General features: G+C 30.2%; 2 protein-coding genes across 2 annotated transcripts in view; one reads left to right on the top strand and one right to left on the bottom strand.

Moving 5' to 3' along the window:
• Nucleotides 1–4,624, bottom strand: part of LOC107456238 (ammonium transporter Rh type B) — a 76,349-nt gene extending 71,725 nt beyond the window's left edge. The window contains exon 1 of the mRNA XM_087169068.1: nt 4,318–4,624. Within this exon, the coding sequence (XP_087025194.1) occupies nt 4,318–4,362 (45 nt within the window). The 5' untranslated portion in view covers nt 4,363–4,624. The remainder of the gene's footprint in view (nt 1–4,317) is intronic.
• The window catches only part of LOC147806268 (ammonium transporter Rh type A-like), a 53,917-nt gene that overhangs the window by 38,659 nt on the left and 2,947 nt on the right, over nt 1–12,311 (top strand). The window lies entirely within an intron of this gene.

The raw sequence follows: 12,311 nt of genomic DNA, 5'->3' as shown, positions 1-12,311 counted from the left end.
GGTAGGTAAAAGTCAAGCGGATAAAAAGGGGGCAAAATGAGCAGAAAAGTACTTGGTCATATTATCCCAACTTGTAATTCATTCTTGAAAGTAAAATAATTAAAAAGTCTTAATTAGCGTAATTTCTCTATATACTGTTCTATGATGATATATTGGATGCTCAATTTTTCGTTACATTTTGTTTTGTTGCGCGAAAACTGTAAGACTCAGAAACTTAAAACTACAGAGTGGTGTATAAAAATGCACAAAGAGTACGATGAAATTAAAAAAAAAGCATTTGATGAATGCTGCGAGAATTATTCACTTTACAGTAAAACATACCACGTAAGCCATTTTGAAGCCCACAGAATTGTAACAATTTGACGTGTTGCAAGAGACTTTTTTTTTTTTTACTTTAATGCGAGTTTTAAACAAAATTCCAGTTTGTTCAAAATTTATTGTAATTTTAAATGGTTTTTTTTTCACTTTTTATTCTTTACTTTAAATAATGGCTATTTATCCAATGTAGTAGGAAAATTTACGAGATTTATTTATCGTTCTCAAAATCTTTATTTTATAATCCTTTAGATGTTAGATATAATGGAAATATCTTTCCCATTATATTCTTAATTCAATAGAGAATAATCATGATTCATTGAGAATGATTATGATTCCTTAATTCAATTGAGGAATTCATTAAAATCTTAATTCAATTGAGATTAAATTCCGTTTCCTATTCGCACAGTTATAATGAAGTACGTCTCGTTAACAATTAAATTATTTTTGAAATATTTCTTCTTATTAGGTCTAAAGTTAAAATTTTTTTCACTAATTTTCCAAGCTAAGTACTCGTTTATTTCGTTACTATTTAACAAAATATTGTTACATAAAAAACTAAATAATACAATTATAATATTATAATTTCATTAATAAAAGTTCTATGCTGTATTATCGATTTTTAAGAAGAAGAAAAAAACATTGAAGAAAGAGAAGGGGAAGCATTCTAGTTAATAAAAGAGATTGACCAGAATCCGTTGCTGAAAAGGAAAACTTACACGAAAAAGGTTCTTGAAATTTCAATAATATTCCTACTAAATGAATCTTACGAAAAATGGCATACAGAGTAGAAGATTACCCACTTCAAATCAACTATTTTAAAAAACTTATTAATCAACTTAGTTTAAAAAAATGTATCTGATATTGAGAACCTAAAATTGTAATAAATTTTTTATAGAGAAAATATTGAAATATTGACTTCTCTTTTTTGAAAATCCCACTTGAAACTCTAAGATATCCAGCAATGTAAATTAAATTCATTATTAGTACCAAGTGAAGTTTAAAAAAAGTAAAAACGCAGTACTGAATTTTACATTATAATACTTCCTAACTAATTAAATTCATTCTACTAATTTACTAATAACCTACTAATTATTCTTTCTACTAATTAATAGATCAGTAACTTGGTATTTATTCTACTAAATTAAATTCATTGTTACTACCGAGTCAAGTAAATATAAAAGTAAAAACGCAGTTTTAAATTTTTCATTATAATACTTTAAATTCTCTTTTAGTTTTTTACATTCCACTTTAAGTCAAGATCTTCGCTGTAATCAATTCGACTTTTTCAAACTATTTTATTTCAAAATATTTTTCTTCCATTTTATCATCAGAGCATTTCCTTTTTACAAAAATTTTTCTAAATCAATTTAGAATTCACTTTTAAGTACTGAATTCAATTTTCATCAAACAAACCATTATTTCATTTTAAAGATTTTAATTATCCTCTTTGCAAAAACTGTTCTCCTTTCCTCTATTTTTTCAATTAAGAAATTCGAAGATAAAAATTTAAAAGAAATATTTTTCCACAAATCAATAAGTTTTCTATTTTCATCATGATTCCTTAATTGAACTCAATCTTTAAATTTCATAATGAAAAATATTTGCCAATTAAACAAAAATGAATAATTGATAGAGTTTTAAAGAATGTATATAAAAAGCTGAAAAAGATCAATATTTTTAATTTCTTAATTAATTATTATTTTTGGGAGTCTATGCCTGATGTAGATGTAAGTATAATTAGTATTATCGTTAATAATTAATATTTACATTTCTTTAAAATAAACGTTACACTACATTAGATAACTTACTTATTTAAATTCCACTGTTTTATTCTGAAATTTAAATTTAATGATTGCTATTTCTATGAAACAACAAAATTAAATCAATTAGTATATTTTTCAAAAAATAATCGCTTCAAAAATATTATCTTAATCTATAATCAGTATTAACTTTAAACATGAATTTATCTTAAAATTACACTGTTAGAATTTTCATTCCAAAATTATGGCAAAATAACCACCAGAGTTTCTCCATCCAACTAGCAGTAAAGTTTACGGTAAAGAACATATTTTACCGCCACTGTTTTGCAATCGTTTACAACTAGTATGGTTAAAAAATAATGACTATTAAACTGTGTGATTTTTTAACCATTTACAACGAGCATGGTTTCAGAACCATAATTTTTTTTAACTGGGCATTGGAGATAGTTTGGCAACTTTATAGAGCTGTAATCTATGCGTAAAGGAGTGTATCATATTCTAACATTCTAAGCCTACAAATTAAGGAGTGCAGAACACTGGAAACTCTTCATGTGTTAAAAGGGTTAGGAAATGTTGTGGTGTCAACGCTGATACTCGAACCCCTGTTCTGTTGGTCATGAGAATGACAGATTAGCCCTCTCGGCTGTAATATGTGCGAAGGAACTAAGTGGCTTCATTAGGTGGGTTTAATCGGTAAGATAAAATTCTGGCTGTTTAACCGTAGTAAGTGAAAGCAGTTAAATAACGGTTTTTCTCACAGCTAACAGTTTGAATACAATCTTATTTTTGGTTATTTAGCGGTTTTGTTTGAATATGATAAAATAATTATTAAATAGTTTAACCATATTTTCCTAGAAATTTCGAACTGTGGACTAACTTTCATTCAGTTGTTGTTATAATATAAATGTTATGTTGTATATTGCATTGCTGTTATTGTTATTGTATTATTGTATTTTTACACCATGCTTTAGTATATTTTTTGTACCATACTAATAAAAATGTTACACTTTCTTAATCCCTAAGGCACTCACGTTAAAATACAACCAAAGTAACATTAATTTAGTACAAATATTTCAAAAATTGTGCTTTTAATAAAACAGCATTTGTTTTAATTCTTCAACAAAACGAATTTAGCAAAACATTGAAAAATTAATTAATATAACATTAATAACATTAAAAATTAGTAAAATAATGTATTTTGTAAAAACTCTAAAAGTGCCACCATAACCAGATAAGGAAGCATATTTCGGAAACAGTTATTTTAGAAGCAATTATTGGAAACAATTATTTTGGAAGCAATTATTGGAAACAATTATTTTGGAAGCAATTATTGGAAACAATTATTTTGGAAGCAATTATTGGAAACAATTATTTTGGAAGCAATTATTGGAAACAATTATTTTAGAAGCAATTATTGGAAACAATTATTTTGGAAGCAATTATTGGAAACAATTATTTTGGAAGCAATTATTGGGAACAATCATTTTGGAAGCATATTTACAATAAACCACATGAAAATTGCAGACATCAAAGAGTTTTTACAATATAAACCACATGAGGTTTTGCCTTTCTATGAAGATATTTGTAAGTGGCCTAGAACACAGATAGTCATAATCCAAAAGATTTTTGAATCTACACAAACATTCATGAATATATACTCAAAGACTTAAAAGTCTTTATTTCATTTCTAAATGAAAAATCATTAATATTTTCGCTTGTTAAAAATTAGGTATAGTATTCGTTTTAAGGTTTTGTGCGAAAACCGGTCATCTCCTAGCTCTAATTATTTTTCAATTAAAAAATTAAGTGATGTTATCGCCCAATTGCATAAGAATATTTTGTAACCAACCATATTTAGTACTTAAAAAAAATCTATATCAAGCTGATACTTAACGATTCAATTTCTTGCCTCTCCCTCGAAATTAGTTTTGCTGGAGATGACCGGTTTTCGAACTCGTTGATTCAATTATTCTTATTCTAAATTAGATCGTAAAAATAACTATACAGACTCTAATGTGCATCATACCTTACCGTCATTTTAAATTTTATAAATAAAAATATCACCTATTTACACCAAAAGAAATATAATGGGACATTCTAGCTAATTACACCAAAAATCATCCTCAGTGCTTCACTAGGCCGAATTTTTGATCGATTGTAGTTGTTGCAATTTTTGATGTTAAGATACGCTACTATTTTCCCTATGTAAAAGTACATAATAACTTAAATTACAACTTACCTCTATGGTCACATATGGGACGTCACTATCCATATTTTCACCCATGTCGCAACACTTTAAATATTTTATTCAAGCAAACAAAGTGCTGTTTCTATATTTTTAAATATTAAAACTTTGTAGGCGTTTAATACTCCGATCTAAATATTCCGTAATGTTGCGTTTAATACTCCGATTTTGTCCACGAAAAATTCTCATACCGCGCAAATATTTTACTTAAGGAATCGTTATTTTAAAAAACTGCTTTAAATGAATTAGATATGCTACAGCTTTAGTTTAAACTAAATAGCTTTTTGTAATCTTTGTATTCTGATATCATTGCTACTACCTTCGGCAAATGATAATTTTATTGTTTTTTGTTATCAGTATTGTTCATGCTTAAAGACATTGTTATGTAATCAGAGGTATCGACAGGTGGGTTATGCGGATGGAGGTGTAGCTGACAATTACGAATGTGAAAAGTGTTAACTCGCTAAAATTTTGAAACCTTTTTTCCTTATGACATTAATCATTAAAAGTTCGCGACTAAATTTAGAAGAAGAAGAAAAAAGAACTCTGTAAGGAAACAGCGTACGCTAAATTCAAAAATAATAGATGATAAATCTAGAAAACTAAGTTATATTTATACATGTACTGGTTTAATACACGTGTTTTATAATGCTTGCTTTCTGTTGTGAGAAAATAAAAAAAAAACATCATTAGTAGATCAGTACTGAATGAAATAGTGTACAGAAATGAAAGCTATAATACCAACACAATAACCAAGTAAACGACCAGTTATTAAATGACACAATTTACATTTGCTGTTAAAAGTCGGGATTTTGAATTAAAATTAAGCTTAAGATGTTTTAATTTCTTGACTGTTCAAAAATTTATAAATTTAGCAAAAAAGAACGCCTAAATTGTCAAAAAAATATGTATGAATAAATTTATTACTTCACAAAATCAATCGAAGACCTGCAGTGGAAAGATTGTTCAGATTAGGTTCCCAGCAGATCATCGAAGTCAAGCATCACTGGCTGTTGTCAATGTGCGGGTGGGTGACCACTTGGATCAGTCTGCTTAGGGACCGAGGGTGTGCGATATTGATCCTCGTTAAACTGTTCTACCGCAAAGTGCTAGACTTCGCGTGCAGGTCGTCGGGCAACTGAGGGGGGGCATCCCCTCTGCAGAGGATCTAAATTGTAATCGCATGTCTTCGGATCTGGTCTGGGATGTTTCACAGACCATCGACAATAGCCCATTGTGCAGCTCTAGAGCGACGTAAATGAACTACAGCTACAACAATCTAAATTTTAAACAAAATCCTTAAAAAACGGAAATTGCACAGTTGTTGATTAGTATGCATTATTGTAAAAAAAAGAAAAACATAAAAAAAATACAGAAAAATAATTAGCTAGATACATAGTTCAGATTATTTAATAAATGAAATAATTAATAGGTGTCCCTTTAACTAGCGTAGTATGATGGAATATTAGATGGAGACTGACCAGTTTTGCTTTTTTTGAAAAGAATTTTATTTCAAGGGTAAAAGTATACTATGCCTTTTCTCTTGTACGGAGTTCATAGTTATCCGGATATTCCGGATTTTTCTGATTAAAAATATTCAGAACTCTTTTGTCCTGATTACTCTATTGTCCTGATTTGTAGCGTTTTGCTCTGATATTCCTGTTTTTTTTCCTTCTATTTTTAGTTTAGAACATACCATTTCAGCGAGCACACGATTTTAAAATTAAAAATTTTTCTCCTCCAATGCCTTTAATTTTGTTTATATTAAAAATACCTAGTTTTCTCTAAAAGTTTTCACTATCTAAAAATATGAAACAATTAAGTCATATTGCTCTAAGTTTTCAAATTGCAGCCAATCAGCGATTGTTATTTTATTCTAATAAGTTGTGATAAAAAGACTTTAAATTCCGGGGGGTTATTCACTAATATCGCATTGTTTTAATACAATAAAAAAATTAGTCGTTTTGAAATGCTTAAGTCATCTTTGTATTTCATTTAAAAATTAATGCCCTTGATAATTCTTAAAATTGCAAACATACGTCAGTTCAAATTTAGGGACCATCCACAAATTACTGCTCATCGTTCGGACATAAAATCTTGTTTCAGACTCTTTAGGTTATCGTATAAAAAAGAGACTCAGCATCTTTGGTGTCGAAATTTGTTTCTTAATAGTTCCAATTGCTAATTGGAGAATGTCAAATATAAACTTATCAACATTATTCAGTAGTTAATATTTTTTCACCTGCCCATTGCATTGCTTTTTTTTATTTTTTATTTCTTATACATTTAATTTTATATATTTCCAAGTCGAAAATACTTTTAAATGTCCATTTATTTTCGCTATGAATTAACTTCTTAGTTTTTTTTCCTTAATTTAATGATTTTATTTCTAGATTATGATGTATTACGTACTCTTTTCATTTATTTATTTTTGTATAGATTTATTCTTTTGTATATAGATTATATTTATAATGTAATTTATTGTTGCACGAAAATAACTATGATTATCAATTTTCTTTTAAACTTATGTCAAACGATCTTAATACCTGCAGTTAAAAAATTTTATTCTTAAACACCAGAATCGAATAATAACAAATATTTTATAAAATAAAACATTAATCGGTTAAAATATAAATTGTGTGAACGTGATTATACACTATATAAACTGCTGTTTGTAAAAAATGCAACACCATGAAAGAATCATCAGAATCAAATGAAATTTAATGCAGAAACGACTTGTACTGATACAAATAAATGATGAAATTTTCAAAACAAAAGAAACAAATTAAGCGTCCGAAATCAGTATTTGGTGCAGCCACCACGCGCTGCAATAAGTGCTGCTATACGACGTGGCATGGAGTCAAACAGATGTTGAATATCTGCTTGAGGAAGAGAATTCCATATCGCTTGTATGCGCAACCGAAGTTCGTCTTTGGAAACTGCAGGACGCGGATCACGAGTGAGACGCCGACCAACCATATCCCACACGTGCTCAATAGGCGACATATCCGGCGAATAAGCAGGCCAAGGAAGAAGTTGCATGCGTTGTGCTGAACAGAAGTCTCTAACAGTCCGCGCAACATGTGGGCGTGCATTATCCTGCTGAAAGATAGCTCCAGGGATGCCTTGAAGGAAAGGAACGACTTCGGGCTGTAGCACTTCACGGACGTATCTGTTGCTATTGAGATTACCCTCAATTCGTATCAAATTGGATCGTCCATGATACGAAATCGCACCCCAGACCATAACTCCGGGTGTTCGACCACTATGTCGTTCAATAATACACTCAGGAAGGCAGCGTTGACCGGCATAACGTCTAACACGAACACGGCCATCATGGGTCCACAAATTGAAGCGTGATTCATCTGAAAAGACAACTTGGTGCCAATCAGCTCGCCAGTCTCTGTGCTCAAGAGCCCACTGCCGACGCAGCCGTTGATGATCCGCCGTGAGGGGAATCCTGTATAATGGCACCCTTGCACGCAATCCACGGCGCAGCAGACGACGACGAATTGACGAAGCCGACAATTGTACACCTGTAGCAGTAGACCAATGTGCTGCCAGCTGCCTGGAGGAAGCTGTGCGATCATTCACCGCCATGCGGAGCAGGTGTCGATCATCGCGCTCTGACGTCACCTTCTGTCGTCCAGTGCCTGTTTTTCGAGTTGTTCGGTGCTCGTCGGTCCACTGCTTCCAAACTCGCATCACTGTGGAACTGTTCCGCTGCATACGAGCTGCTATTGCGCGATAGGAAAATCCTCCTTCTCGAAGGCCGATTATCCTCCCTCGTTCAAATTCCGTAAGTTGCTTGAATTTCTTATTCTTCCGTCGTGGAGGCATACTCAGGTCTCACTAAACGTTTGCCACTAACAAATAATCATAGACTATTTTCAACGTCCCGCTACAGCACTTTATTTATACGCTTTCAGCATCAATTCAGAGGGCGCTGCGCGCGCCACGCACGCGCGATGGCTCTGAAACTTTATTAATTTGCATAATATCCTATAATTGACATTTGCTGCGAATTTCATTTGATTCTGATGATTCCTTCATGGTGTTGCATTTTCTACAAACAGCAGTTTATAATCTATTTTATGACTTTATCTTTAATAAACAAAACTAAATAGCTTATTGCTGTTTTTATTTTCCTTTAAAGAAAAATTGAAAAATTTTAAAGCTGTGGAAAATTTTGAAATTATTGAGGGAGAGAGAGCCATTTATTTTCCAACGCTACTACTTTACCACTATAATCAGTTGAAAGATTTATGCTATGACTTTGACAAGTTCAAATTAACGGAATCAAATTTTAACATTGTTATACCAAATTAGAGAAACTGCTAATTACAACTGAATTAGGAGCACAAAGAGCTTCCCGCACTATTTTTCTAACAATTGCAATATTTTAAAATCAGAATCGCTTCATGCAGAAAGGGAAAATTATTATCGGCACTGATTTCTCGCAAATGAAAGCCAAAAAATTATAACTAATAATTATTAGCGAACTATGGCCATTGAAAGACAACTTCATATTATTTAAATTTTTATGTTAATAAATAAATTTACTTACTTGAACAATTAGTGAAATCTTCTTGTGAAAATGTCCCTTTTTCAACGTATAAAATAAAGCGGGAAATGTACGAAAAATTTCTGAACCAAAACTTTAATCGAGAAAATTTTTTCATCGTAGGGGAGATTAGGATAGAATACAGAGGAATCGAACATTTTCAACGCAAGTTTAAAAATTCCTCTCTTGTATAAAATCTTTTGCGGACGACTAGGTTTAATTCCAGGGGAGCTTAAAATCAAATCAACTATTCTAAATGTTTGAGGCACATTTCAGAAGTCGCCAAATTAATAATAAAAAAAAAATGAAACGGCAGACGATGCAGCTGTGATTTTAAAATCGTTTGCTGATTTTAAAATCGTTTGCTTTAAGCTATGAAATAGCAATTAGATGTTTCTTTCTTTTGCTTTTAATTTTTTTTTTAAATTGTCTCATCTTTTTGATAATCTCTCCAATCGCGTTTTTATAAGTGATAAAGTTCAATTTAAAAATTATCACAGATTATAATATATGTATTTCAAACTACAAATTATTTTACAAACCTAAAAACTCTTGAACACAATGTATATTTCAATGCAAAGTGCTTCCTATTCTGTTAAAAATTCATCAGTATTTCTTCCTAAAAGAAAACTCTTTTTTTTGTATTAACTTAAAAATATTAGTCAAAATGCATGCAAATAGAATAAAGCATTTTATTTGAAGTCAAAAGATTGCAAAAATGCTCAATTTTCGGAATTGTTCATTAAACAAAAGGAAAAGTGTTGTCTTTCTTCATTATCGATACTATTTTAACTAAATAAATCTTATCAACATTATTTGTTGGCTATGAACGTTGTGTATCATTCGAAATTATTTACATGAATCTTATAGAATGTAAATATATACATCTATTTCAAAAACAGATGGAAAAAGCATCCAAATTCTTTATTCAAATATATAACATGAAAATAAATTCATTTATGTACGGTTGGGTAATTTTTACAAGGGGTATGTTGACATTTAAGATCTTTTTTTTTATTTTATTGATACTGTGGGCGTTGGAGAGGAGCAACGTTGTACGGAAAGAATATTTTTTAAAATCATATTAATAGGACTGACTTATCGGAATTATTTAAACTGCTGGTCACACCTGTCAATGTAATTTTTGTGACCATTTGTGATGATTTATATATTGATAATTTTAAGTGATGATAGTCGCGAAAAGCTGCTTGCAAGACTTTCAAGTGGCTGGTCTGAATAAAGTGCGTATCGTAACTTTAGTGAAACAAGTCGCGTGATTTCAATAAAACAAATTTGCTAAAAAGTAAATATGAAAACAGAATGTGACTGGTCACAAAAAACACCTTTTTACCAATAGTAAGACAAGTTGTGAAATGGCTCCCATGTGACTTTCAAAGGAACAAAGTTGCAAAGACGTTTCTCCGTGAATTAAGTCCCAATAGTGTATAGTAGTGACTACCAAGTGTCAGATGTCTCAATAAATAGTCAGTGAGACTTTTATGTGATATCATAAAATACAGTAGCAATGTCACTTATGACCTCTTTGGGACAATATAAAACAGTGACACCTGTGACGGTGACTACTGTGATTGTTTTTTATTTTATTGTGACGTCACTGTGACAAATGCTATCTGAGTTGATTTATGTTATGGTTTTTAATTGGAACACGATGGTTAACTTTTCAACATTTTATTAAGGTTGCGACAAATATGTACGATATTATCGTTAGAGGTACCTATACGTATATTATAACTCAATGTTGAATCTGTTTTTTTTAGAGAGAGAAAAAACAGATAGTAAAGTTTACCATTTTGTACGTTATTTTGCCTTACTATAAAAATTTGTTGGATTTAACACGTTTTATTACTGTTGCTTTTTACATTAATGTGTAATTTAAATTGTCAATGCACTTAATTTTGGGGAAAAGAGAATTACAATCTGCATATTAACCCATTTAGAGTGAAATAATTTGTTTCTGTTTTAAATTTTATCTAAAATTAATTCCATGCAAAATAAAACAGACTTCAATCACAGAAACTACGTACCCATTTCGACAGAAACTATGAGTTCATTCAAGTTTACAGTTGCATAATTTATCTCATCTACGTAAATATTATCCTTAACTACCTTATCTCAGAGATTATTTATTTATTTTTAAATAATATTCACATGATATGGAAAGTTATCGAAATATTAAACAAGCATCTGACTGTGAAAAGGCAATTTCTATTTTAATCTTGTTTGAGAATCCTTAAAAGTTTGTAAAATGATATTTTTAAAATATCTGTCCACGTTTTAAGTTCATGTAAAATGTCTCATTACTACCTTAGAAATCGCAAAGTAAGAAACTTGTTTCGATAAATAACTTATCTATCATCCTATGTACGCATAATCAAATAGTATAAATGTTATAGCTGGAAACTATCTACCCATTTTGATAGAAACTCTGCACTCGTTTACGATTATAGTAGCATAATTTATCTCATCTTCTTAAATATTCTTCTTAACCTCCTTATCTCAGATTAACCTCTTAACCTCCTTATCTCAGATATATTCATTCCATTGTAAGTCATGTTCTATTATTAAAATGATATGAAAGTTTATAGAAATAGGCATCAATATGAAAGTAAAATTTAAGTAAAAAGAAAGTAAAATATATGCCTACGTACTAATTTTAGATGTAATTTTTGTCGCGCTACTCCTTTTAAAATAGAAAAGTAACAACTTTGTTTTGTTAATGAACTACGGAACTTTTTCAACAAGTTCTTTAGCATTCAAAAAGTTCAGTATTTCACTATAGAGAATCCGAGTTTTATTTATCTCCATGACTGAAAGAACGGGACCGCATTTTTCAGATTGTGACTATTTTGATTTTAAGGATCAAAAACTTCAAATTAGTTGGGGGGAAAAGATAATGCGCATTTATTTGTAACATTTGCTACTTTTATTGTTATCCATATTAATAAACTAACTAATAAATTTAGATATTTAAAGTTTCTCTCTCGAACCATCAAGATCGATATTTAGTAGTTAAAAAATCAAATCAGTAAATCGAAAATTTTTAAAAATGGTTTGTTCCGTGAGTCTATTGTCCATTTTGTCAACTGTACTTACATTTTAAAACGCAAAATATTCCAATGAAATCGGATCTTCGTTTTCTTATTTTTTATTATTGGGTTGTTCGGAAAGCAATTGCGTTTTTTCCCAACTGAAGACTTAATTCAGCTTTTTAAAAGCAAATTTACACTTAGGCCATATAATCAATCATATATTTTGACAGCTGATATACCACGACTTGCTTGTGAAAAAATTAGATTTACATTCAAAGGGGATTATACGCAGTAGTTCTTAGTTGGTGCCTTTTCAAATATGGAAAGTGAAGAGCTGCATTTTTTGGCATATTTTACTTTTTTACTATCATCAT

The sequence above is a fragment of the Parasteatoda tepidariorum genome, chromosome 8 (assembly GCF_982258835.1).
Source record: "Parasteatoda tepidariorum strain Cologne lab strain chromosome 8, Ptep-v5.0, whole genome shotgun sequence".
Classification (NCBI taxonomy): domain Eukaryota; kingdom Metazoa; phylum Arthropoda; class Arachnida; order Araneae; family Theridiidae; genus Parasteatoda; species Parasteatoda tepidariorum.
The sequence above is the reverse complement of the archived record's forward strand: the minus strand, read 5'-3'. Positions and strand labels throughout refer to the sequence as shown.